Here is a 27,717-nt window from a genome sequence, read left to right as displayed (position 1 = left end):
AGGATGGGGGTGTCAATAGTGTTGGGTTGCAGGGGCTGGTGATTGTTAATTTGTTTACTCTCAAGAGCATCTTGCAGTTCATCATTGGCTGTGAGGTAACCAGTCATAATAAAGCTATGAAAAGCAAAGAACAACCAACTGAATTCAACAGGGAAGTGGCTGTCTTTCTTAGAAACTTGGCAGCAGCGACAACATTGTAAATTGCTAATTCAGGTTACAGCCACCAATGTAAAAAAAGTGGAGCATGTCTTAAATATTTTGCTGTCTGTAAAATATTTGACCATCCTCCAATTAGATGACATTAATTGTTAATTGAATTTGATTTTTTTTAAGCAGCAGCATGCCTTGAACATAATGTGTTCTTGCCCAATGACAAATTGATGTGTATGCTATTATGTCAGTCATTTTCAACTTTTCATATGGGTTCTAGCATGTTTACTTTAGAATGTAGGTGACCGTTCAAGATTTGCAGCAGTTCTCATCGTTGTGCTAACAATATTACCATTTATCCTTGTGGACAGGTTCTAAAGGCAGTGTAATCTGGGTGGGTTCAAGTATTGTTATGTATTCTTCTTTCACCAGGGAATTGTCTCGCTGAGATTAAAAACCTTTTCTAAATAGGTCTTGGCCAAAAAGCACAACATGTACAATTTACAACTGCAGAACAACACGTAGCAATTAAACAGTGCATTAAAGTGCAAGACCTTATGTTTGAAGCCCGTTTGTCATTTGGCAATTAAAAAGTGATTTGTATTCCAGCTCGTTGACCTTAAATTAATCTAATGTAAAGTGAAACATCCACATCTACCTTGTTAGGTACAGTTTGGCCACTGTGGGGCCGATTCAGACTTGAGTTATGCACACCTAACACCCGCTTAAGGATTTCTGCTGAGAATTGTGTGCCTCTTTTGGTAATTGCATTCAGACATGGCCACTTAAGATCCAGTGTAAGACATGTGCATTTGGGGTGGAGTTTGTTGCCCAAAATGTGACCATGTTGCTTGAAATTAAGGTGTGTCTCATTATTTTCAAGGTAAGCAAATTTTTAAGTCTCTTCTCCCTCAAGAACCCATCCGCACATGCAAGTCATGGCCTTAAGTCTGAATCGGCCCCTATGTAATTACAGTACAAAATCTGTCTCCAGAAATGTTGCATTTAAAAGGCTGTATCCCTGCCACTCTAATGCCAGCCTGAAAGTTGGTAGGGGCTGCAGCCATGGGGTAGGCTGTAGCTGCCAGACACATCATTTTCTCACCATATTCCCTGGGTTATTCCAGGTATTGGCAGCACTGCGTATATGTTAATTTCAGAGGGCCATAAACAGTGCAATCCAAATCCCTGTGAGGGCAGTATGGCAGAAAATGATAATAATAATTATGCTGTGCTCCCTGGCATAATGAAGGCCAACCATGCTGTGGTCGTCTAAAAGGAGCACTACACTACTACAAAATGTTTGAGAAAATCCAGGATGTGGACCAGCTTCATCCCTCCAGATTCATGCCTTTGCCTTCGCCCCCTAGTGGTCACAGGTAAGGAAACGCTGTTTGACTTATCAATTCAGTCACAGTAGTATTCCCTATTATGGAAACAGTTAGTTAGCTGCCTTGGCTACATTAAATACATTTTATAGGCACCATAACAAGACCGTTGTGTACATACAGCTGCAAATGACAAAATGCCTGCCAGACAGCACACGGTGCTGTAAGAGAGCTGACACAATTGTCCCAGAGCAGTCGGAACATAAAGGATCACTTTGCTAGCTGACAATACCTCCTCTCCATAACTGTCCATGAGCTCTGTGATGCTGGCAGTTCTGGCACCTTCCAGTTTGAGTGTACAGTTCTGGATTGCTAAGGTTCAAGAGGCAAATTCTTACCCTAAATATTACTAGACATACCACCTTAAAATTGCTATAATTGGAAAGTGGTATCAAAGCAATGTAAGAAGTAGCTAGAAAAAAATAATTTCCAAAGAAAGATGATGAAAAATTTTGTAATGTGTGAATGTGTAAAATGTCACTATTTTTGAATATGTACCACACAAATCTGCTTCTCCTGGAGAAGCTGTACATAGCTGCTCACTGAAAGGGGTAAAATTGACAGCTGAGCATATGGTTATATCAAGATATTTTGCTACAGAGACAGCCATTAATGCCCAAGCCATAATACTACCTCGATCATGTTTCACAGAGAAGGTGGCATGCTTTGGATTAAGAGCAGTTCCTATTTTAGGTTATTTTAAAACATTTTAGCAGACTGTAATGCGACCATTCTGTTCTTGAGGATTCACGATTCAGAGCACAGTTAAACTGGTTTGCCAATAAATACTAACTAATGTTAAATCCTGCATCTGTCTAGCTATCTTGATACCCAATTAAGACAGCACTTTTCCTTGGTAATACGCTTCAATTCATAGAAATGTGCACAGTTGTGGTATCTGACAAAACTATGCTTGCAGGGTAATTGAACAAAAAGCTTGTATTTGTGTTTTTTATAGTGCGTCATATTGCATACGCACATCTGTTATCCAAATGAGGCGTCTAGTCCCATTCATTTACAGAGCCAACTGAACGTTCAGTGGGCCTGTTCATTGTGGGTCATTGTGCATGATCTCAGAACGAGCCGAGAACAAGATTTTTTTATTTTATTTTATCATTTTGTAAAACGACCGCCGATGGCATCTGTAAACACATGAGTTAGTTCAATATGGCTCCATGTAAATATAAAAACAAAATAAATTGACATCACTGAGACTTACATCTTAGAGACATTCAAGTGTTGCTATGTTGCTACCGATAGACAGCATGCATATATCTAAGAAAGATAATGAAAGAAAACAACTGGGGCTGGTTCCTTCGTTGCTTCGGCGAATTTCATTAATTGCAATGTCATCATTAGTAGTTATCTATGATTTGACTGTAAAAAGTTTATTTTATCTTTGTTTTCTCTTATCAATTATTATTTGAACAGTTATCAGTGTTATTTGTGTTACAGGATTATGGTTGACAGCAAACAATAATTTTACACGTAGAGCATTCATGGTAAGTAATTAATCAAAGTATGCGTTAACAGTAAGGCAATGTTAAGGTTAACGTTCCTAGCCAAGACCAGGTAAGATCTAAACCAGTGCAAATTGACCCAACTCAAGAAAGGGGAGTCGTCCGCTGATCCAGGTGCAGTTATCAGCGGAACATGACGATCACCCGGTTTCGTGCGGCTGGTGTAGTCTCGGCTTCCTAGGCCCCCAGTGCGACCAACATACAATGGCCTGTTGCACATTTAACAGTCCTAATACAAAACAATACGCAGCCACCTGTTTGCAAAGCCAGTTCTGTGTAACTGCAGTGCTACACTGCTGATCTGTCAAAAATCTCAGGTAGACCTCTGGGATTCGAAATGTATAAACAGGGGAAGTACAATATGCATCTGTGGCGGAGCCGCTCTCTCCCTTCATTTGATAATATGTAACATGCTATTATAACACTCTAAAGGGTTAATTATTTGCACACACGTATTCGCTACACGTGTGCACTTGTGTAATGTTATTTATACACACGAGTTCCTTTGTGTCATTTGTCCCGACAAATTACTTTGAAGATTGTCCGTATATTGTTGCTGAAAACAACAAAATTGTCATTGCTGGCAACATAAGAACAGCGCGTGGGGTTTCTTCAAGAATTTTCTTTCGTTGAGCACCACACAAAACAATGGACGTGCATTTTGTATTCAGTGTTACATATCAGCATTTATACCCAGTTGGATGTTCCAAAACGCATCTCAGAAATGAAACTCCTGCCGAATTCAGCACAAAACATGCAGGTTGTTTTCGCTACACAGTGCTGCACCGTGAAAGTAACTCTGTACTCTAACTCTAACATTGTAACTCTGTATCCCGCCACTAGGTGGGGTCCTAATCCCATTCTACCTTTCAGGAGCAGAGGATTATCTTCCATTCAATGCAGCAATGCACAGTTTGAAAACAAAGTTTTTCATTTTAAAAAGAGACACTAAATGTGACATTTCGGCAGCACCTTTGTGTGAGAGAATAAATTGAAAAATTGAAGAAATAATATATTTTACAGGCATTCCTGTCCATTATATTTTTGCATCTTAATAAATATAGAATTACAACCAATCCTGTAAATGTATGGTATTGAATACCATACAAAACGGATACCGTTTCTGAAATGTTCTGAATTTGCCTCGCTTTGCTTTGATTTTATCCATTACAGTTTTATTTTTGCCAACCCATTTCTTTTGTCAGAACAATTAAACTGGAATTTATAACGCGCATCTGTCTGGGATACGGCCGGCCGTGTGAAGTCATCTGTGACCAGCGCAGGCAGACAGATATCAAGGCGAGGCGGCATTTTTTTTGTATCCACCCACGTTTATCACATTAAGCGTGATTTGATCAAATGAAAGAGAGAAGCGCCTCCGGCTCTTAAGAAGATTACAATGACATCAAACAAATTGTGTTATCAGGAAATTATGCGTTTTACTGTAAAACGCAATGTGTCGGATTGATTTCATCAATGTTACAACAATGGCCTTATCACAGATTTTTCTTTATTTCAACTTCAAGCGAGAGTACTTTTCCTTCTGTGCACATTGTCATGACGTCTGTTTGACCATCCCATAAGTCCACAATGCCTTCAGCTTGTCATATACACTGAGTGGAGGAGCGGTAATAACTTTAGTTACACCTCAAATATCTCTACTGTGCAGGGACGGAACTTAACAGTTACAGCATGTTGAGGAGATGTGTAAAATATTCTATATTTAGTACATTACAGTACACCATCCAAATAAATCTGTAACTGAATCACAGCAGTTGTGTCCGAAGGAAAATTTCTTTCTCCCTCTGACAAAATGTAAATATCATTATCTGTAGCACCTTTGGATAGCCAAAGTACTGAGTAATTAGAAGTGAAATCTGAATACATAATATGTTAGAAAACTGATCAATTTCAATAACAATGGCAAAACAAAGCAGACCATATTTAATATAATAATTCACCATTTCATTATAAATATGGGTATTTTATAAAGTGATGCAGGATAAAAAAAAGTATACATCTATATACATTATGCATGTTAAAAACAATAATGCAGTCCCGCGGTCAGAACCTCACACACTCTTCCCAGTGAAATTCTGAAATAATGCACCACGTTGTCCACGGCTCCCAAAATCTCAGAGAAATGAGCGCAGATTTGCATGAAGCACCATTATGGAAGTGAGTCAGAGTCCTTTCACAGCTGCTCTTGTATTCAGAAGGACAGGATAATGGGCACAGCCTGCTATCCCAGAAATGATATATAAGTGAATCAAATTTCTCTTCAGGTTCCCGATCAAAATCCAGAAGTTAGTTTAGAAGTCCTTTTGGGGGGGGGTTCCTTCTTGTCCAATCGGAGAGCTCCATCCGCACCTATCACAGTGTTTGGAGCCTTCAGTGGAGGTGTGTGCCACACTGTCCTTTGCTCTCAGACTCTCCCCCCATTCTGGCTTTTTTTCGGTGGCCTACACTTCTCAAACCAAAAGAAGCATCGATCTGTTTTTTTTTTTTTTTTTTTTCATGATGCACTGCAACGTGCTGACGGCGTCCATCCACAGCCGGGTCCTTCCCCGCGCCTACCAGCCGTCCTCTCAGTCAGTGTGATGGGACTGGGGTGGGCCACTCGGGGAGGCCGGCTCTGGAGACTGAGCAGCGCCCCCTGCTGGGTGGAGGAGGGGGGGGGAGGGCGCAGGAGAGGGGGTTATCTGCGCCCACGGTAGGCCGGCTGCCGCTGGGCCACGCGCGTGCAGGACGCACAGCACGCCGCCTTGTAGTAGTTGTAGACGCACAGGCGGGCCTGCACCACCACGTTGCAGTTGAAGTATTTGTCCCGGCAGTTCTCGTCTGCAGAAAAACACAGAACGCGGCGCGTCACAGCACAGCTTTGCCTCGCGGAAACACGGTCCCCCGTTTCAAGCGTCCGGACTGATATATATATATATATATATATATATGCATTTGCAAGGCAATAATTAATTAAAACTTCTGTAAAGCCTGCAGTTATTTTGTCATGGTCTTTTGAGGGAAAAAGTAGTGCAGCTGCAGACTATCAGTGACACTGAAATAGCTCTTACATATGTGCATGTGTGTAGCGCATGGTCTGTACGTGTCTGTGCAGTGGTTGGGAAGTTGGGAACGATCTCAAAATGAGCCTCAGGTCATGGTTGAGTTGTGACCGTGAAACGCACTTAATTAAACATGTTTCTGTCGTCAGAGAAACGGCAAGTTCAGCTGAGGCACAGACTGTCATCATGTCTCTGGCAGCAAACAATGTGGCGTGGTGGTAAAGAGGAGGGCTTGTAACCAAGAGGTTGCTGGTTCAACTCCCAGTTGGGGTGCTTGTAGCGAAGGGCGAGAGCAGTCACCCCGCCCGGCCTTGAACCCGGGTCTACGGGGTACCAAACATGTGACTTTGACCGCGACGCCAAAGAGCCAGGCTCGTTGGTATGGCAGTCAGAGCGCATACTCAACCATAGTGACGGCACTCCGTCACAGTGCTGCTACTATACCATTGGGCAAGGTACTTAATCCACAATTGCTTCAGTAAATATCCAGCTGTATAAATGAGTTGTTACCTATGTAAATCTCCATGCTCTGCATAAGAGTGTCTACTTAAAGACAATAGTGTATTTTCACCCTGAGCTACAGTGTGGTACAGTATTTGTCTGCCAGCAGTAGATTCCTCCCCCCACAGGGGGGTGCTGTGCTGCAGTAGCTCACCTATCTGCGGCACACACGGCTCGGGGTTGCAGGGCTCCCGCTCCTCCGGCCGCAGCTGCGCCTCGCATTCCTCGCTGGACAGCATGTCGTCTGAGAGACAGCGCACCTCTCGCACCCGGAACCCCCCCTCGCATGTCTTTGAGCACTGCAAGGGGAACGGGCGAGTCAGATTTCATCTCCAAGGCTTAAAATGTGCACAGTCAAAACACAGGCAAAACCAACACAGCAAGCCTCGCTCAGTTAGTGACTGTGTCCTCATGTATACTGTAGCGCTGACTGCCTATGCCTCACTGTGTAGGACACCATCATATATACAGATACAGAGGACACTCTCACTATGTGAGCTACTGCACACATCACACATCTGATACCACACCTGCTACCTAAGTGAATCAGCAACACATGTGCTGCAATCAGTTATGTGAGAAATGGTTATTTATTTGTGAAGAAATAAGTGTGTAAAGAAAGTGGAGTTGATAGATGTACTGCATGATGTTTGTAGATTCTCTAGATACCACACACAGGGAGTGTGAGCCCATTGTAAGTGCATGAACAGCAGTGAAGGACTGTGGGTAATGGTGTACTCACAGCGCTCCAGTCTGTGTGGTACCACTTGGCCCCGCAGGCCTTGAGCTGGCAGCTCTGCTGGCTCAGGGGCCGGTCCAGGGAGGAGCACTCGTAGGGTGGCAGCACGCTGAAGCCCTCGTCTGACTTCATCAGGCACACCACCTCCCTCTGCTGGCTGCCCGGGCCGCACTCCGCAGAGCACTGGGGGAAAGCAGTCACGCCCGTTAGGACACGTCACCCGGGCCAGTGTATACTTGAGGGTAGCCCTATTGTCTGAGTCAATCACCAAGCATCACACACCTCAGACCACACCCACTGTTTGAGACCACACCCGCTGCTGGGGCCACTGGAATTCACCAGAAAAGATTGTGCTTTCAGCTCAGAGAGCTTACGCTTCCAAGATTCTGGAGTAGAGTCATGATGCTGGTGAGTCAAGACATTGGTGTCTGTAGCGAAGGGTGAGAGCAGTCACCCCACCTGACCTCGAACCCGGGTCTACGACTCAGGCGACTGCTCTCGCCCTTCGCTACAGTGTCTTAACGCTACTCACTATTCAGCTCGCTATACGCTATTCAGCTGCTGCTACAGTGTTGAGTCAGCGTAAAAATGAAATTATGTTTAGATGACTGAAAGGAAACGGACCTAAAGTGGAGGAGAGAGGTGGTAAAACCGCATGCCTCACCTGACTCCACGGTCCAGTGTACCACTCTATGTGACTGTCACAGGGGCCGTTGTTACACGCCTGGGTCGTCGGAGGGCGCTCTGACCCGCAGCCCTCCAGGGGCAGGCTGCTGACGTGATTGGTCAGACACAGAACATTCCGGGTCCGCACCCCCAATCCGCACTCAGCGGAGCACTGCAAGAGACGCAGACACACATGCGCACACTAATTTGTAAAAGCAAGCCCTGAAACAGCCCACTGCGGGTACTATTTTAAATGAAGCCCCCGGCTGCGACATCAGCGTTGCCTGGTCCCCACCTGGCTGCTCCACTCTGTGAAGAACCAGCTCTTGGCACAGGGGCCCATGTCGCAGTTCTCCACATCGTTGGGCCGCAGTTTCATGTTGCACTCCTCGTCCGCCACGAAGTCGCCCACGTTGCTGACACAGCGCACCTCCCGAGACTTCTGCCCCACGCCACAGGGCACCGAGCACTGGGGAAACACGGGCTCTGAGCACCTCCCCCAACGTTCTCTACGTACAAACCTTAACATACAACAAGCTGCGCGTAGACAACCATGCCCAAGCTCCACATAACAGAAGCACGCTTATTTAAACACTGCTTCCTGTGATATAGGGAAAGCGTGTCACCGCTGTTGCGGCGTCAAACTGAGCAGAGGCCCGGGGCAGACAGAGCGGCAGCGCCCTGACTGACAGCTGTCACTCACGGTGCTCCACTCGGTGCGGATCTGCCACTCGCTGCAGATCTTCAGCTGGCAGGTGCTGGTGGTCTCGGGCCGCTCCAGGTGCTGGCAGCGGCTGGTCTGCACGTTCAGGGTGCGGTTGGCGTACACCTGCCTGCATAGCACCTGCCGGTGCTGCATGCCCAGGCCACAGGTCTTGCTGCACTCGGACCACTCGCCGATGTCCCAGCTGGAGGGGGAAGTAGTCCCGTTAGAACGGACAGCGGACACGTACATAACGAATGGGTTTTAAACATTGCAGTTATTGGCTTGGCGGAAACACTTTTTAAAGGCAAATGGTATATTGAACCATTTTAATAGCTGGGTATTAATTCAAACTATTCAAGATATGTGCCTTTCTCCCGGGTAACAGTAGTGGCAGAGCTGAGATCTAAACCTGCAATAATTTTGTTATAACTCTGGTTTCCTACCCACAATGCCACACGAAGCATGCACAGGGGGTTCTTACAAAGCAGGGCAGGGCTGTACATTGCAGGGCTCCTCCTGTGGGTTTGGCCTGGTGGCACCGTCACACAGGCTGTCTGTCACCTGTTCGTGGGTGACCCTGTGGACGCAGCGGAACACTGTGTGCCTGGTACCTGCAGGCGGCACGGGAGAGAGCAGCACTGTCATGCGAGCCTCCGCTGAAACAAGGTGTGGTCCTCTGCAGAGCATTTCATTTCAGAAATAAACTACTGACATGCGGAGAATGCAAACTGCCTCAGGCGGTCAGAAGAGAGGGAAGTTCTTGCCTCGGCCACAGGAGGCGCTGCAGTCCGTGCTGCCCACGGGTTTCCAGTTGTGCTCCCGCTGTCGCCTGGGCGGCTGGGCCGCTGGCACCTGGTTGTCGGGGATCTGGGAAGGGTACCTGTCCCTGCCGGTGTGGTCGTACCCTTCCTGGCTTGGGTTGCTGGGATGAACATACCCACCCTGGCCATTCAGAGTGTTCCCTGGAGGAAGGAAGGCAAAGTGTCAGTCAGCGGGTGACACTGAGGTCTTCGCTGTGTGCTCTGTGTCATGGCCCTTGCCTTGCAGTGTGCTCTGGCTGAGCGTGGCTTTGTCATGTCCAGGGTGGGAGGGGCCGGAGACTCACCGCTGGGCCTGGTGTCGGGAGGGAGCTGCGGATTGTTTGGGTACTGCGGATTGTTTGGGTACTGCGGACTGGTTGGGAACTGTGGAGCGGCTGGGTTTTCGATGGGGAGAATGTACTCGTACTGCACTCCAGGATTAGGCTGCTGATAGATCATCTGAAAGCAGAGCAGTGGTTATGTACTCACAGATAAAGAACACATAATGCTGTCCTTAATGTAGTGGGGCACAACAAAAACCAGTGAGATCCAAACACTGCGGAGAGCTTCAAAATTTCAATAAACAGAAATATAATACTGTCGGACGTGAAAAACATACAGTGAGTAATCATATGTGTTGGGATTTTGAGACTTCTACATTAAAACCTGTGTGCAACTTGTCTATTTAAATGTTCATTAACACAGGCGAATGGCACTAATTGAAGTATAGCTTTGCCTAGTGCTCAGTGGCAACATGTGCGCTGGGATTGGCTACTCACATAGACATCCAGGATCTCGTTGGTGGGCCCCTCGGCCAGGAAGGACTCCCCCGCAGTGTTGGTGATCTCATTGGGCCGGCGGTAGGTGAACATGGTGCCCACCCCCTCGTACTTCCCTGGCCGGTCGATGGCCCAGTTTCCATTGATGATGGAGCGTCCCGATCGACTGCGCAAAGCTGCGAGAGAAGACACAGTTAAATGGTACTATATGAATGATCTTCATACATACTGGTGGGTAGCAAGATGGCATTTGATTCATGATGAGCAGGTGCACACTGTTACACATGTAAACACTGCTTCCTCAGTGGATCAATGGCGTACATTTTCCAACCACGTTCACTGAAATGGATACCACATCAAAAGACAGCAAATCCATCAATTTAACACAAATGAACTGTCAATGTCATTGGGAAGGTGGAAACTGAATTTCCAAGACAAATGCAAGGAAAACCAGTAGACTGGTTCTAATGTTCACCGCAGACTATTACTTTTCAACCTTCCTGTTTACTGAGCATTACCCAACACACTGTCATAAAACCATCCTATCAGCTTTCTCCTTCACTGAATACTACCTCTTCAATCTATTTGACTACTACTTGTAGTAGTCTACTTGTAAATTTGAGCATATCTCTGAACAAAATCAATTAAACATCAGAAATGGAAGACATTCCAAGGAAATTACAGTGAGTTACCGTAAGTCAATAGCAGCAAATTTACCTTACTCAACTACTCAGCAAGTGTAGCCCCCAGCTCCCAGCTACCATATCAAATGTTTACCCAAAATAGCCCTGAAATGACTAAATGGAAAGATACAGCTGAAGGCTCTCGCTTAAGGTGTAATCGCAAATTAACTGAACAGCCTCAGCTACTGAATTAAATAAGTAATGCTAAAAATAAAAATAATCATCATTACCCTGGAGAAGAGAAACAGCATGAGCTCTATTTTTTCCCTAACTTGTGTGCTACTGCTCATCTGCTGAACACACATTCAATACAGTGCTGTCCTCCCACTTCCAGCCACACGGCCTCATATAGGACAGTATTCCCTGAAAGCCACACAGTACTGTACAGCTGAGGTTTTTAGCATTTTTTTAGCATTAGCATAGCATGTGACTTCACAGCAAGTTGGTTGTAGTGTTGAATTTCTTTCTGGTTGGGTAAAAGCACTTCTTTCTGGACAGGATAAGTATTAAGGCAGCTTTCACTTGTCTAATGTCCACTTTGACTACCTCCCTCTTCATTTGGCTAAACTGTATGTTGTATTTTACATACATTTGACATATTCTCTCTAAAAATGCTTGTGGGCCAATGCTGGATAATGGAATCCCATACTGGATTCTAGTTCAGAGGAAAGCAAGAGTGATGCTGTGAATAAACCACCCAGTGTTGTTCTATAGGAGATACCTATCGCTTAAAGCAGTACCTCATAGCAAGAGATTCGGTATGAGGCGTGTGGCCTGAAACAGGGGCTTGGCCCTCGGACCTTCACCCGTCTGGCAGGCGTCCGCTGCACCTTTGTTGGGATTAGCACGAGCCGCGGCCTCTCACAGGGTCACGGCGCCCGTCAGTCACATCGCTTCTCCTTATGCCGCGTGATGTTTTTGTTGCATTTACAGTGAGCTGGCTCCGTGACCTCTGACCTCCCTGACTGTTCAACTGTGCAAATCTAACAAGTGCCGGCATACAGTACAGGCACTGAAAGGGGTTACTGTTCACGAACGTCCGTCCCCTTTAGTCACTGCAGAAGTATTATCCAAAGCCCAATTGCGCTAGAAAAAGCAGCGTATATTTTGCACCGCGGTAATTGGACTTGAAGGGTGCCTTCCTATCCACCGGGGCTGAGGTCTTGGGAGCGGCGAAATTCCTCACCTTAATTAAAAAGGATGGGGACAAGGAAGGGGAGAGGTACTTTAATGAAAGCTTGTTTATACACTGTCCCAGAGGTAGGAGGCAAAGGGGAAGTGGAGTCGCGCCCCTCCCTCTTTCAGATACACTCCCGTGCTGTGCGGCACGGCTCCAATTAAAACCCGTTCCCCAGAAAACCGAGTCACTCGCGCAATAACCCGCATCTTTGTCACACTCTTATATTACTTCGAGGACGGTGATCCTTTGTTTTAAGGGACTTCAAAAAGGAATTTTAATAAGCAAAGCTGCCAGCTCCCTGTGTGGCTGCTCACAATAGGCACACTGGAAAATTCCGGTCCGGGGGAAAAAAAGGGTCCCACTTGAGTTTCAGCAGCGATTCTTAATTAAACAAATCCAATCGCTTTTATGAGCAGATGTTCCCTGACGCACGGGGATGACTTGCAGAAATGCAGTGATGACAAAAAGAGCCGGCTCTCTGACGTAAAAGTCTTTAATATGCCAGTTGCAAAACCCTAATAAAGTGGCACTAAAACCCATTAAAGTAAATGCAATATGGAAATCGTCTCTTGTGTTATCTAGTTTTTCTTAAACAGCGCCCGTTCCCACTGGCTCGATGGGTCTTCGCAGTGTAAAGGAGGGGTAGGGGTGCTGCGCTACTCACCCAGATAATTTCGGCTCTTGATCATCTCGGTGACGTTGATCTTGGTGGCCCCTTCGGGGATCTCCACAATCTTGTGGTAACCCACCTTCGTCAGGGGGTGCTTGAAGATCCCGGAGACCACCCTGCAGGTTGAGTTGTCCCCGCCACACACTCCACACTTGTCCAACACTTTACCTGAGCCCAGGTACTCATCACAGCCCAGAGTCTGTTAAAGCACAGCAGGGACAGACAGGTCACAGGCAGGAACCAGGAGAGCAACAGACAAGTATTATAGTAGTGCTACTGTTACAGCTATTACCTACTTTAATAATGAGCTTAATATGGTTTGATCCAGTTGCTTTCCATACAAAACATACAAAAAAATGGTGGACTGTTATATTCTAGCTCAATCACTATATTGAAAATATATAAATTATTGCCATTTTGGTATAATTGCAATATATTACTGCATTGCATGAATACATTTTAAATGTATTTGCAATACATTCTTGGGCTGGGCAATATATTTCTTGACTTATTACAATACTTACTACATTTTTGTATGTTTTTTTTCCATTCTTTACAGCAGAGCTACTTACTACTCAACTGCTCACCACAAAAGTGCCATAAGCACTGCTTCTCCTACCTCTATTCCAAAATTATTTGAGAGACTTTCACCTTCAGATTTTGTCACACAAATACATCAATTCCTATAGACATACTGACCCCCACCCTTCCCCTTTCCTAAACAATACAAGTGTTGCAACCCATCAAGCTTGTTTCTTTCGAAAAACTATTCCTGAGTTTATCTTAGGACAGTGCCCAAAATGTCTGGTGGCAGTCCTCCAGAGTGTTTGTTTCTCGGGAACTGGCAGAGGATGAAAAAGCCATAAATCTCGGAGAGGGTGGATTGTTAAGCAGAGGACATTGAAATCAGCAGTCCATAAATTAAGACAAATGTTCCTATAAAAACCTGTTTTTGCAAACAGGTGCTGGAGAAACTGCAACCGATCCCAGCAGGACACCGTACTCCCATTTCACAGACAGTAGAAACGCCGGCATGCATGAGACCAGCAAAACCTCTGTGTGCAAATGAATTTGTGATTGGCCAACAGGAGGGTCAGGGGACGAGGAGTATGACTGCAGAAAAGTTCAGCGGGGGGATGCAAGCCCAGGATAATTAATGACACTGAAGCAGATATTGGCAAATTGCCTGTCACATTGTCTCTCTCTGAGGAGTTATGCTGTCACCATGAATGCTGCATTCCCATTCATCCATCTCATTACTAGACATTCCAGCGTCACAAATGATATCCCAGTAATCCCTGCTGAGGAATTATGAACATCCTGCTTCTCAAAGTAGACATTTTTTTTCTCTGCTGCAAACAAACGGATTTTGTTTGTGGTCTAAAACCAAACAATATTTTAAAAATGATTAAAAGTGACATCCATATGACCTTAAAACAGTAATTAAAAGGGTTTTATCTTAGATTTTTGCGTAATATTCCCAGAACTCATGGGTCTTAGCTGTGTTTGGGGTCAGAAAGTGGAGTTGGAAGCCTAGGGCTTGGCTCAGGCTGACCCTATGGAGAGCAGCGTACACAGCTGCAGCTCAGCACATGGAGAGATCACCTCGACTTACAGAGGAAAGAAATAACCGCAGGGACGTGGAGCCTTTCAGCGCGGGTGCGAGCCCTCACCAACGCCGAGCACAGCATCGGGGCCAAAGTTACACAGCAAACACCACGAGGCTGTTCCTTGTTTATCCGCAGTGAGTTGAGAGGGAAAGCATGTGTGCAATGAAAACCAGATTACCCCCTGTCTCCATATCTAACTTCTCATCTTTCGCATTTCAGAGGCATTAAATCACAGATGCCCAGAAAGCGCCCCATTAACAAGGAGGATGGCTGCGACTGCAGTGGCTGTCCTACAGTGACTCGGGGCGGGACTGTTTGGGTTGCCTGGCGTTCCCCTCTCGTGTGCCCAGTGTGAATGACAGCGGGGTCACGAGCAGACAACTGAGGAGTCGAGACCGCAACCTCTACGGGCTCCCATTCTCGCTTGTAAACTTTGTTCTGTTGGCTACTGGGTATTCAGGTTCTGGTGTTGGTGCTGCCATGTTAAGGAAAAAAATCCATCCATAATCCATCCATCCAAAATCCATAAAAAGGTAGAAAAATAAACAGCATAAGACAAATGAAGCAATGAAAGGTGGGCCTGACCCATAATGAACTCCAGACAAACTGCGTAAGAAACATACAGTATTGTAATCAGGTCTCACCCATGGGATACAGTGACCCCTCCATCCTCTCTCCTTTGCATGCCTGCCAGACAGCTATGAATGAGCCATCTGAAGCACTTTCACCCGCAGAACAAAAGCAATGAATTTATGCCTTACCCCTTTGGCCCACTGTTGGGTCAATGGGATTCAAACAAGCAGACAAAACATGTGACTTCTATTGAGTTGAGAGGTCAGGTCGTGCTCAGGAGGTTTATAGAACCAGCGTATTCACCGGCAACAGCCTTCTTTGACCCTCTTCCATCTTGGCACAGTGGGAGTTGAAAAAGCTAGGGCCTAGCTAACGCTGGGTCAGGGGGTGGGGGTGGGTGGAGAGGGGGAGGGGTTATAGGGTCACACCAATTAGCTGCCTTACATGTTAATTCCTCCCTTTAAAACTTTTAAACTTTTCTTGAACAGAGGAAGCCCTCTCACCAGGGCATTATCACAGAGATCACTTCAAAGGCTTGTTTCTACCCGCTAAGAAGAAAAATGTAGCATTTCCCATCGGTGCTGAAGAAACTGAGGGGTTATCTGTGGCAGCTGCCCGGAGGGGGTAAAGATCTGAATCACTGTCTATTAATATATAAATGAAATGACTCATAATTTATTACCACTGTCCTGAATTATGTAAACGTGTCATATCAGGTGACTGCAAATCCACTGGTATGGTCCTACCTGACAGAACTAAAGTAAAGCGTAGCCAAGGCCTCAGATGAAGGCATTTTAGAGTATTTTGCCCGCAAGCTGTGATATCTCCAGGTTGATTTGACAATTTCATAGGTTATTGTTGATACGCCAGCCATGTTTTGCAAATCCTCACCTGCTATCATCTGTATAAATTCTACAGAGCCTGCCTGTCTCCCCCGAGTGTACACAGATTGCTCATCGGACCCTGATACAGTCCTCTGCCACCGTCTTCCGAACCCAGACCCACCCACAACAGGACACACTCACTGTCAAACACAAATGCTTTCAGGAACCAATCAGGTTTAGATATCTGTAGAGCTCCCCCTAAAACAGCACTGGCTGATGTTTCCATGCTTTGAAGGGAAATCTAATTCTGTGAGAAGTCAAGTTTGCTTTCAAAGCATCCTCGGCATTAAATTCTTCAGTTGGTCTGCAGACCACATAATTTCTTCTTTCTCACCAACTCAAATTTGCCCCGCTCTCTGTAGTCAGTTTTATGCTGCTTGGCACCATGTTTCTTCCCCTTTCAGTAAGACTGTAATGGGACTTAAATATCCACAGAAGTCCACCTTCATCTGGAAACTCTTATATCTGTCAGGGTGGTATGGGGAGTTTCCCCAAAGTTCGCTGAGGAAAAGAAAATGATATTAGTCCCTTATTAATATCGTTCTTACACTTTTCCTAGTACAGTAGTTTATAACACAAACATGAGTCTCTCCATGTATGACTAACCGTCAAAGACATTTTCCCTCCATAAGTCTATTGATAACCCACTGGACCTATTCTGTGTGTTGTATTGGTGTGATACAAAAATGCTCTGCAGTTCACGACTGGGCACACCAGTCACCATCTCTCAATTTCCGCAGAAAGTGTTCCACGAGGGCAGCTGGTCACGAAGCTGGAATGCAGAAAAAGGCTGAGTTTGGGTGCCCTTAATTGCTTGAGCTTTATTAAGGGGTATCCATTACCCTCCTAAACCAGTGAGGCTGGTGACCTGTTTAAATAACAGTCCTCACCAAAGCACACAGACAATAATTACCACATGCCTCTGCAGGTTTGATTATTCAGAGCCGGCAACAGCAGCCAACAGCATTCTCATACGCTCTACTACACCGATTCAAGGGCCCTCCTGAGGGGCTGTTCCGAAACAAACCTCCACTGGTCCCTGAACTCTCACATACTGTCTCACCTAAGCTGGGGTCTCCCTCCGAGGGGCAGACATTAAACACACAGTATGATTTTTGGACTTAATAATGGGGGTGGAGTTTCCAAAGGACCTGAGCTACCAATTTTGCATTAAGGTTTATCTCAGACTTGTTCACTTCATGCTTACAAATGCTGAGCCAGAATCCTGTTTTGCCATTTTGGTTTCCTGATTTTGATGGAAGCTGAGGAGGGCCAGTAACTCAAGCTATCAATATTTCCACCCGTAAATTTCGAGGACTGTCTGTCTATAAGACTTTTCACAGTTTTAGACAATATCAGTCGTGCCACTTACCCATTTTATTTAAGAGAGTAGTCTGTTCTGTCTACCTTCTGAGTTCCATCTATCCCATCCAGATAAGGATATATTTCAGATAATCTAACAGCAATAATACGCTCCCTGGCTGCAGTAATAACTGTCTGGTAATTAAGGCACCACTGACAAAAGAAAGATATACTGCCCCCTAGGGGATGGTTGGGTTCAAGGGAGGTCAAGTTGATAAATTACCAGCCAGAATCCCTGAGGTGAGCTTCCATTTCTTAACAAGACTAAAGAAATTTTTATATATGGAATAGGAAGGAAGGAGATGCTATAAGCAGCCATTCTGTACAGTAGTATAAACATTAACATATATGTTCAAGAAAAACAGTTACAAGTCACTCCAGAAAATATGACTTAATCTTTTTCACACATGCTTGGCGAGAGTTACAGTACGCGCAGAAAAACACAGTTTGAGGTGATCCCACAGGAACGCAAGCAAGGGCCGCGTGTTAAAATGAGTGGTGACTTCATGGTTAAATTAAGAGGAATGTTGGAGACCTCTTGCACATGCTACACAAGTTCATCTCTTCGATATGGGCCGATGAACACTGAGGTGCGGCAAAACAATAAGTGTGGTGGGTGCAGAAATTCAGAACGGCGACATTATACACATCGTTAAAGCGTTTCAAAAAGCGTGCAAATGCAATTCGCTCCCCGTATATCCACCTCAGTCATAACAGCCCTCTGCGCGAAGCGGGACTGCATGGAGGGAAAGGTGTCCCTGACGTCAGCGGGTAGAGATAGATTATAGGGTGGAGTTTAATGATTGGGGCTTCAAATTAGTCCCGGCGCATGCAGCTGTTGTCTCTGGGTGGATTCCTAGAGAAAGGTGCCAGAGTGGCGACACATTGCATATTATCATTCCTATCGCTGTGGGATCCAGGCTGCCTCGGCCCTGCCTCCTGTAACCAGGAGCTCCCAGACAACACTCCGCTGGGCACGCTGCCCTGGCGGGTGGAGACATCCATCCGAACGAGAACATTCCGTGACAAACGATTCGGCTGAGTCCCTGCTGTAGGTCCGTTCTCCTGGCAGTTCAATTTCAACTGTTTGTCTACCAGCTGAGCTTCGATATGCGATGCTCTGTATCAAAACCATCACAACCTTAAAATTTTTCCAATAAAAATGCACTTTGCGATGAAACTGGCAGATCCCCCAGACTTGTATTTATCGCCATGGAAGGACAGGGGGGTGTCTGTGCCTCCAGCCTATGGGAACCACATCAGCCCTCCCACAAGGGAATCTCTGGAACGCCACGCACCTCTGTTATCAAGACTCGGCTTGCGGTGATACGCCAGGTCATCTGGAAATGCAATATTTACATTGCTGGACTTCAAACCTGAGAATGCAGTGACAAGATCGTCCCAGCCAGTAATTTACTATGAAGATGGCCTTACAGTGATGTGGCTACAGGCTGGAAATGATATTACTGAAAACTAGAGAATCCCAAAGACCAGGCGCAGCTACAAGTATAAAGATATAAAATGATAGCAAGCTTTACAGAAAAGGTATCAGAGGGCTCTTTAACAAAACACGAATCTTACAGATATATTTCAATCTGGAACACATCTGAAATCCTCTTGACGAGAGACGAGACCAGATCTTGCGTATTAAAGAGCAATGATGATTTTGTCAGTTACGATGTGAGTGCAGCTGACGCAACTGGACCCCTTTCCAGCATCTACTCTGAGTTACAGCACTCTGATTCTTGAGACGTGCGCCACTGTAACTGGCCCGCATTACTACACGAATCCTGCAACATGCACAACAGAAAGCCGTAATCGCAGACAAAGCCCACATTTCAAACGAAAGCCAAAGACACAGTTGTAGAAGCAAGAGCAGCCTCCAGATCCACACACTGGCAGCGCACAACCATCGATTGCAAACGCTTGTGCCGATTGGACTGCGTCCCATTGGCCGGGCTTCCGTCTGCAGGCTGGGTGCGGTCCAGTTGGCTCCCGCCGCCCGGGCACAGCCCCGCTCGGATCGAACTGGAGCGGCGGAGCCTCTCAAACGGAGAGGCTTCTTCGGGGAGGAAGTGAGGGAGCGGTGCGGCATGGGCTGGCAGCAAAACCTCAGCTATGTCCCAGGCATTCCCTCCACCTCGCTTCCATCAACACTCCCGGGCTCTCCTCCCGCTACCGTGCAGCGCCCCGTGGGCGTGGCGGAGGGGCCACATCACGCCAGGGATCTGAATTTTCGGGTCTCACCCCGGTCCTCAGCGAGGCTGCCCAAGCTACCGCGTGCCAGCTCCATTTCAACACGTTATGCAAAAGTCTCTGGCTGCAGGGTATTGGCCATGTCAGTAAGCTTTATTGCACAAATTTTGTTTTTATGATGAAACTGTACAATCAACATCCGGATGTCTTGAGCATTTCACTGTCATCAATCATTCTTGAGGTATAGTAACTGGTCAGCAGTTCAAACATGGCGTACATTTCTGCGCACATATATATTTGTTTTAAATCAAATTACATATATTTAAAATAGATAATAGAGGAAACAGTGGACACTGGTGTGGTGAAAGGCCATGCTGTGCAATGTGCTCTGACACTGACTCTGACACACAGTTTGCGTAGTCACTGTCCACTCTGTAATCTGGTCCACGTGTTCTACATGTGGTGCCTCGGGTGCTTCCATGTGTATCGCACATGCTATAACATAGCGCTGCAAGGCTTCTAATAATAACTGCAGTTAATTAAGGTCAGCCCGCAACACCGGCTTTTTCACATTCTGCTGTTCTTGCAAACAGCCTTCTCTTCAGCTCTGTAATGTGCCACAGTGGGTACAGTTTAGAATTGATTTGCATTAAATTATCCCATCCCTTACAGTGCCCTGAATGGATCTATGCTCAGGTAACAGCTAATGGGCATAGAATTGATACACTTGATGTATAACACCATTTAAATCAATAGGGCTGGTGTCCATTAAGTTAACAGGGGTATGAAACTGTATTGAGGATTTTTCTGTACAATGTATGGTGGAACCAGTACAAGCTCCACTTGTAGCTTATATATGCACTCATTTCATAAGACTGCATATATTTTTCAAAGCACAGAGAAATGAAAGGAGATTGAAAAAGTGACCTGTGGCTATTACTATCATAGGGACAAATATTATTAACACTGACAACATCATGCAAGCTCTTGACTCAGGCCAGTGTCTGAAACAATGAAGAATTTACTTCATTGTCCAGGGATTCACTGACTTCTCCTACAGACTACAAACACTTTTCCAACACAGTGCTCAGATAAAAAATGCATGTGCATGCTGTGAGGACAACCAATAAAATGAGCCCAGCATGTGGCCACTTACAGAAGCAGGTGTGCTTCCTTTTCTTTGAGAGATATACAGGTATGACTGACCGACATTGAAAACATATTTCCCAAATTTCCCAAAATATGTTACAACATGTGCTGAGATGAACCATGCAAACTAAGCCAGAAGACTTGTCCTACTGAGAGGAGTGTAAATCAGGACTGTAAAGAGAACTGCCTCTACTGAGACAGCCACGAGCGAGGACCCTTAAGCTAACAATAAAGAGGCCAACTGTGTATACCACACACTGAACTCAGCGCCTGGGGCAGACAGCACTGCTGCACTATAAACACACAGGGCTTGTAAACCGCTCTGAAATAGCAGGAACAGTGTTGTTTCTAGAGCAGTAAAAGAATGACGAGCGTTTTTTCAAACATCAAGAGAAATCTGACACCTTCGAAAAGCGCTCACTGGGAACCTGAGGTGAAAACCGAAAATAAATCAAAACTGCGAGGTGCTGTATAGTATCTGAAAAGGAAGACCGAGGCAAGTAATCTCATTTTGTGAGGAGCGGACAGCGTAAAGTGATCGCTGAGGGGTGAGTCAGACAGTTTATATGCAAATAAAGGTTGCTGTGATGCTGCAGGTGTACGCCCGCGTTGTGCCACTGCGGGACACGCGGCGCTTGCTCTCGGAAAGCGCGGCGATCGCGTTCGTTAAGCCTGAAGTACGGCCAGGGGATCACTGCTCTTTGTGTAAACACACTGAGTTCAACTGATGCCCGCCAAGCTGACCCATTTCGCACTGCTGTTGTCTGCCTACTTCCACAGCCACTGTTAGGACAGCCCCTTATTCCTGCCCTGTGCACCCTTACAAACATGCTATGATGCACGCCAGTTTCCCTAAGGATTCAGCTTAATATCTACAGTGGTCCAGTAGGACATTTGTGCACAGGAAGGTTTCTTACACACAGAGGAATGTCAGGCTGGCAAGGCAGTAAACTACAGAGAGAAGGTATAAATGCATAGGAAGATATATGGCAGAAAGACGGAACAGCAGCTGGGAGAGGAAAACAGCTCGCGGGGACATAAATAAGGAGCTTCTAGAAGAGGAAACATATGAGGAGATTGAAAGTGGAGAACCACTGTAGTCTGGGAAACAAATTTACATCTGCACATCATCAAAATCAGGTCCATTTCAGACATCGGAAAACTCCAGCCCTTACAGCAGAGGCTTAATTTCTGATGTGTATCTCATACAATTTACAGTATGTCTCAACTTACTTCTGTTATTCACAATAACACGACAGGCACTCCATATAAAACTTTCGGTGACCACGCAGATCGAACTCTCTCTCGTCACAGCGGTCGACCGAAAAGCACAGTGATCAGATGCGTACTCCCATCACACGCATGTTAGGATTCTCACATCCAAAGCTAGAGAAATAAAGAGGAGGTTCTGCTGACCTGTGACCAGGGCTTCCCCAGAACACGGGTTTGGAGGCAGACAAACACGAGGAGGACGAGAGCAGACAGCATTCTCCCACGCGGCCAAGGAATGGCGCCCAGCGTTCAGTCACACATTGAAACAAGTCCGGTATGTCTTTCTTTCTCTCTCTCTCTCTCTCTCTCTCTCACTCTCCCTCTCTCTCTCTGTCTCCTTGCCTCTTCACCGCAGAAAAGGCCTACACCACTACATCACTGGGTTTTGAGCAGAGACTTGTAAACTGAGCTAGGGGAGGAAGGGGTGTGTGAGTGTGTGTGTGTGTGTGTGTGTGAGGGGGGTGCTTATGCATTTTAGACAGGGGAAAAAGAGGGGAGTGAGGAAGAGAGACAGCGAGAGGGGGGAAAGGGGGGTGGGAGGTTGGGGGGGGGGGGGGGGGGGGCTGGGAGTTAAGCTGGAGAGGAACCACAAACTCCCCCGAACATCAGCTACTGCACCGACGCTCAAACATGCACAGTCAGCGAGGGGCAGGTGCTGGAACAGCTCCACCAAAACTGCTTGTTCAGAACTGCTCCTGAGGCACAACTCCACAGATCAAACAAAGAATATGCACTGTTTCAAAAGCGTGGCAAATGTAACCGACTTTATGAACACCACCGATAGGCGCACACGGCTTCCGTGGCATCTGAGCTCACACTTGTGCCAAAACTCTTGGGGTTAAATCTTTTTTCTTTTTTTTTTTTTTTGCAAAACCAGATTAACTGCTGTGCGAGACGCTGATTCTATATCACTTTCATACACAGTGCATTCCATCAAACATATTAAAGCACTTAATTGCGGAAGCTGGAAGAGGGGCTTTGAGCCAAAAGCCTTGAACTCACATGTTTTTGCAGCAGCGGCTCTGTTGTTTCCACAGCTTTAATCCCTGCTTCATCAGGACACAATGAGGTACAGAGTCCTCTTCGTGGGATTACACTCAAATTCTGATTTCACATAAAGTTGTACAACCACACTGAATGCATCTGGGTATTGTGGCCGGATTTCTCCACAGACAATTTTCCATTCACGTAGCTGGAGCGGCCGCATGATTTTCTACTTTTGCTTAGTTGAAAAACCATGTCAGGAAGGTACGGTGTAATATGCAAAGCTTCCTCCCTAAAACGCTGTATTTGATCTGACACAGCATCCAGGTCGATGCTGTGTGCACTGCCTGCTTGTGACCCATCAATGGGGTGAGGAGTGTGTGTGTGTATGCACGTGTCTGTGTGCTGTCTGTGTGTGCCTCTGCATTTTATCATCTACTGTCAGTCATCCCGCAGACCACAAGTGATCACACAAGTGATGAAAACTCTGGATGACAACTTCAACGGACTGTAGATCAGGCAGCCGCTGTAGTAAGGCGCGGTCACGCCTGCTGCTGTTCCCCAAAGACTGCAGCATGTCAACGCTACAAGGAAGCATCAGGAGCCTACAAGAGAGCGCTGACCAAAACCTGTCACCGTGTTTTCCTCTGAAATGAAGGGGGACAGCGGACTGAAAGGCATGCGGGAAAAAGTGATGTTTCCGCGCGTACTCTCCAGACTGACGGCTCTTATTGCAGTGGGAAGCCGCGACAGCGAGAGGCCTGGCCCCGATGCAGCTACTGGCAGCAGATCCTTGTCACTCCGCAGCTCCACGCTGACAGCCACCGCTGGCGGGACCAGCTTCCCCCACCCCTCCGACGGGAGGGCTAACGACCTGGCTGCACGCGTCCAGACCGGCGCTGAGGCTTCTCTCCCACAGAACCTCCATCTTTACAGCGCAAAAGACCTTCAGCAGACAGGCCCCCTATAAACCTACCGCCTCACGGTGTTACTCCTTCGAACGTCACCACCCAGGGCCAGGCTATGATTGCAAATACATTTCCAAAGCCAGACGCCAATCTTGCAATGTGCTTCCAATGCTGTAGCACCTCCTCATGTACATGTTGCGTAGTCTTGGATGTGGGTTGAAAATCTCACTGCTATTGTAGTCAGGACTGAACACATCAAATTGATACTCCATCAGGAATATAAGCATTAAAATATATATATGACAAACATTTATGCTATTTTGGAGAATGCTACCAATCATGCAATGAAATGTTTCACTGTTGAGGCCTATAAACTTTTTTCCAAAACAGCTATTTTTTTCAATGCACAGTTGAGAGAAACAAGATGAGCTGGCCATCTAGTTAATTGATTGTTCATTAAATATATAATGTACAACTGTACAGATGGTAAATCAGAATAATTTATGATGCACATTGATTTTTACTCTAAACGCTGAGAAAAATTGTTGAACGTATGTAAGCATTCCTCTGTTCCCACAATGTGTTGCACAGAGCCGGTATTTTCTTAGTAGCTCTGCGTTTATATCATTGCTCTTCGGACTCCCACGACGTGCATTAACAGTCATGATTTGAAGTGGCTATTCCCCCTCCGACTTCCTGCCGTACATCTGAGCCAAATGTCTATCAGCAGAGACATTCCAGACTTTTTTTTTACAATCAAGCTTTCAGTGCTTCTACAGCCTGCTGTTTCTTTTTCCCCCCAAAATATTCGTCGTGACCTCCCACGGACCCGCCTGCATTTTGAAACGGCGTGCGTTCAAGACAGATCTTTGCTTTCCTTTGGAGATGTCGGGGGCTATAGCAGTGGAGGCACAAAAGAGAAAAAAAAACATATATTTTTGTGCATCTGGGATACATATTAGAGGCAGTGAGGCCAGGCAGGAGAGTCCCTTGATTGTTTCCTTCGAGCTGTGCATTTGACTAAGGACGTCAAGGAGGGTTGTTAATGAATAAAACAGGTGGATGGGTTGCTAGATTTGGGGGGTGGGGATAGCTGTTACTATTTGTCTTTGACCTCTTCGGACCATAAACCCATCTGACAGTGGCTGTAGGACATATGGATGATCGGCCAGGGTCACTCCCTGTGGGAGTGACACTGTAACGATTGGCACCGTGAGCCAGGAGCAGTCGCAGGTGTGAGACACAGGTGATCTCCACCCTGGGCATTGGTTAATTCTTTACGCCCCTGCTAATGACCAGTAATGGTCTCCGTGTTTACCAAGCAGTTCAGTGCGCTGATACCGCTCAGGCTAATGCGCTAACTCTTCTGGGGGGCTCGCCCTGAGATTGCACTGCTCCCACTTCCTCCCGCCAGGATGGAAGAGCATTCTCTGCTGGCTGTAAATTCCTGATGTGCACGTGAAACTGAACGCTGAAAGCAGCCTACGTCTCAACCCCTCTATGGATATAAATGGGGTTACGGCTCAGGACGGAGTCTGCAGAACAAAGCCTATTCATCTGCTTCCCTGCTCGACAACTGCCCACAGGACAAAGGGACTGGCGACGCGGCCCCTGATCGCTAAAACGACATCTAATCCTGCTGAAAAGCCCCCCCAATAAAGCTGTCACCACCCTCACACTGAAGGGGAGCGGAGGTCCCTCAGTCACATGACGTATCACCCAGGTCACCGGTTCACAGCTGCTGGGAGCCATGGACAGTAATGGAAAAAAACAGGAGATTCTAGCGATACTGGCGACTAAGCTAATCAAACAACAGACATTAAAAAACATGATGGATCCCTTCCTCAGACCCCTTCCTTTTCAGGGGTGGATCGTGACCACTTTGCCAGGGGGTGGGGTGGGGTCAATGGCCAACTGACCTGTGTAGTGTGGTGCCTGGGGACCAGCATTTTGGCCTTCGAGAGACTGTACCTCTGCCATAACAGACCAACAGCGGATTGGTCTCAGTTCGGAGCCCTGCCTGAACAGTGTTACGCTCTGCGTCAGGCCACAGTCAGTGCCAAGGGCAGGTGCGTGTAACGCTCTTCTGCTGTTTATTTAACATCAGTGGAGCCAAGAGCTTTGGCAAAAGGAGATGGGACACACTCCAAAAAATGGATTCAATAACAGCTCTTATTTAATAATTTTTTTTTGAAGGGGACGGCCAAATTTGATGTTTGGGGCATGTATGTGCTGGCTCACAGTTATTTACCTGACAACGAACAGAGCCCAACACCACTAATTTAAACAAAACTTTTTTAAAATTTGAAAATTGGAACTGCATAGGCTGCTCCTCAATGTATAACTCTTCTATTCTGTGATTTTCTTACTCTGCTTAATGATTCACTAGGTCCTTTATTCATTGTGAACAACACATTATGCAAATACTGTATATAGGTCTGTAGAACTCAGTTGTAACTAACTTACCATTTTCACCCAATAAAAATGACTCAATCACAAATTAGCACTGTTAGCATTAGCCTTATTCGCCTGAGAGATGCCCGTATCCAGAGCAACTTACATAGCTGTTTACATGGCTCTCTCTTCCAAATGCTAGAATTCCGCAATGGGAAACAGAGAAAATCAATGTATTGTATGATTACAAAGTCAGGCCCCACAACCCTGCGAGCAAGCTTGCTTGAAAGGCTTTTCTTTATAATTTGTCCAACCCCTGCTGACCCCGCATGCCCCCCACGCCTCCCCACATTTTCAACTCCACAGTGGAAAGTGATGGATGACACCTTTCAACCAGGAAGTGACACTTCCAGGAAGCCTAAAAAGGCATCGTCTTTTTTTTCTAGGATGATTAACTTGATGTCTGTAATCACACTCGTGACAAAATTACCCCAGCGCTCCTACAGGAAAAGAGCTAAGCCAAACCCTTCAGTGCCGGTGAGAGGAGGCAGAGGTGGAAGCTGAAAGTGCTCTCGGAAGGTGTGACTTTTTCTCCCGGTTTAAACAAGGTCGCTCAGATTTGCTTTCCTCAGCCTCCAGCATATGCCTGCCTCAGGAGTTTGGGACTCCCCTGGTACCGAGAGTACGTTTTACAGGCTGTGCATATAAGCTCCTCAGCCAGGCTAGGCTGGGCCAGGCTAGGCCAAACGGGGCCAGCTGTTCCTATGGAGACATTGTGCGACACTGCAGGGAGCAGTCTCTCCTAAAATGAGCCTCCCTTTTGCCATTCGAGCTAGCTAGAAGTCACACTGCACTCCCCTCCCGCATTTTTTTGTTTTCTCTGAGGATATTTATAGCCATCTGGACACTGGGCGCATTACTGATGACCTGGCCCTATTCACAAATGTCCCTTTTATCCCCGGGAAGTAGCCCACAGCATGCTGGGGGATTGTACCTGGGGTCTGCCATGAGACAGGAAGGGAGGTTGTGATCTCTCTGTGAGTTCCCGGCCAGCTGCAAGTAGCAGATCTCACACCCCCACCTCCCGCCCCACACCCCTCTTTTTTTAACAAATCTGAAGGCCGCCCAAAGGGGAATGCTTAGAAACAGATGCAACCACAAACAGAGGAGTCCAGATCTTCCTTTGCGACAGAGGCCGGGCCGCCGAGCAGGCCCGCCGGCTCACAGAGCCAGCCGCACGTGGAGCGGGGGCCCAACCAGAGCTCGAGGCGGGGCAGCTGCTGGAACCCCCGACCTCAGCACATAATGAATACGAGCCCTGGGAAAGGAGCGCTGGCTGAGGAACGAACAGAAGAGCAGGAGAGGGGGACTTCCACAGCCAAAGAAAGCTCTGAACAAAAGCAGACCATGTGCGGTTCCCCTCCTTCGGCCTACATGCTGAAAACTTATTACACACTCACATTTCCTTTCGGTTAGGCGTCACCTTGGACCACCTTACCACCGAAACATGACTTTTGAGGCAGTGTCTCATCTGCAAACTT

The 27,717-nt window shown here is 46.5% G+C and overlaps 1 protein-coding gene across 1 annotated transcript in view; it reads right to left on the bottom strand.

The window, feature by feature from the left end:
- Nucleotides 1-5,729: 5,729 nt before the first annotated feature.
- The window catches only part of LOC118787723 (thrombospondin type-1 domain-containing protein 4-like), a 34,220-nt gene continuing 12,232 nt past the window's right edge, over nucleotides 5,730-27,717 (bottom strand). The window contains exons 7-17 of the mRNA XM_036543357.1: nucleotides 12,839-13,043; nucleotides 10,312-10,487; nucleotides 9,838-9,991; nucleotides 9,497-9,694; nucleotides 9,214-9,343; nucleotides 8,730-8,934; nucleotides 8,322-8,495; nucleotides 8,025-8,198; nucleotides 7,364-7,543; nucleotides 6,776-6,920; nucleotides 5,730-5,899 (exon numbers count right to left, since the gene is read on the bottom strand). Of these exons, the coding sequence (XP_036399250.1) occupies nucleotides 5,757-5,899; nucleotides 6,776-6,920; nucleotides 7,364-7,543; nucleotides 8,025-8,198; nucleotides 8,322-8,495; nucleotides 8,730-8,934; nucleotides 9,214-9,343; nucleotides 9,497-9,694; nucleotides 9,838-9,991; nucleotides 10,312-10,487; nucleotides 12,839-13,043 (1,884 nt within the window). The 3' untranslated portion in view covers nucleotides 5,730-5,756. The remainder of the gene's footprint in view (nucleotides 5,900-6,775; nucleotides 6,921-7,363; nucleotides 7,544-8,024; nucleotides 8,199-8,321; nucleotides 8,496-8,729; nucleotides 8,935-9,213; nucleotides 9,344-9,496; nucleotides 9,695-9,837; nucleotides 9,992-10,311; nucleotides 10,488-12,838; nucleotides 13,044-27,717) is intronic.

This window comes from Megalops cyprinoides, chromosome 13 (genome assembly GCF_013368585.1).
Source record: "Megalops cyprinoides isolate fMegCyp1 chromosome 13, fMegCyp1.pri, whole genome shotgun sequence".
Classification (NCBI taxonomy): domain Eukaryota; kingdom Metazoa; phylum Chordata; class Actinopteri; order Elopiformes; family Megalopidae; genus Megalops; species Megalops cyprinoides.
Note: the sequence above shows the minus strand (reverse complement) of the source record. Positions and strands in the feature narration are given on the sequence as shown.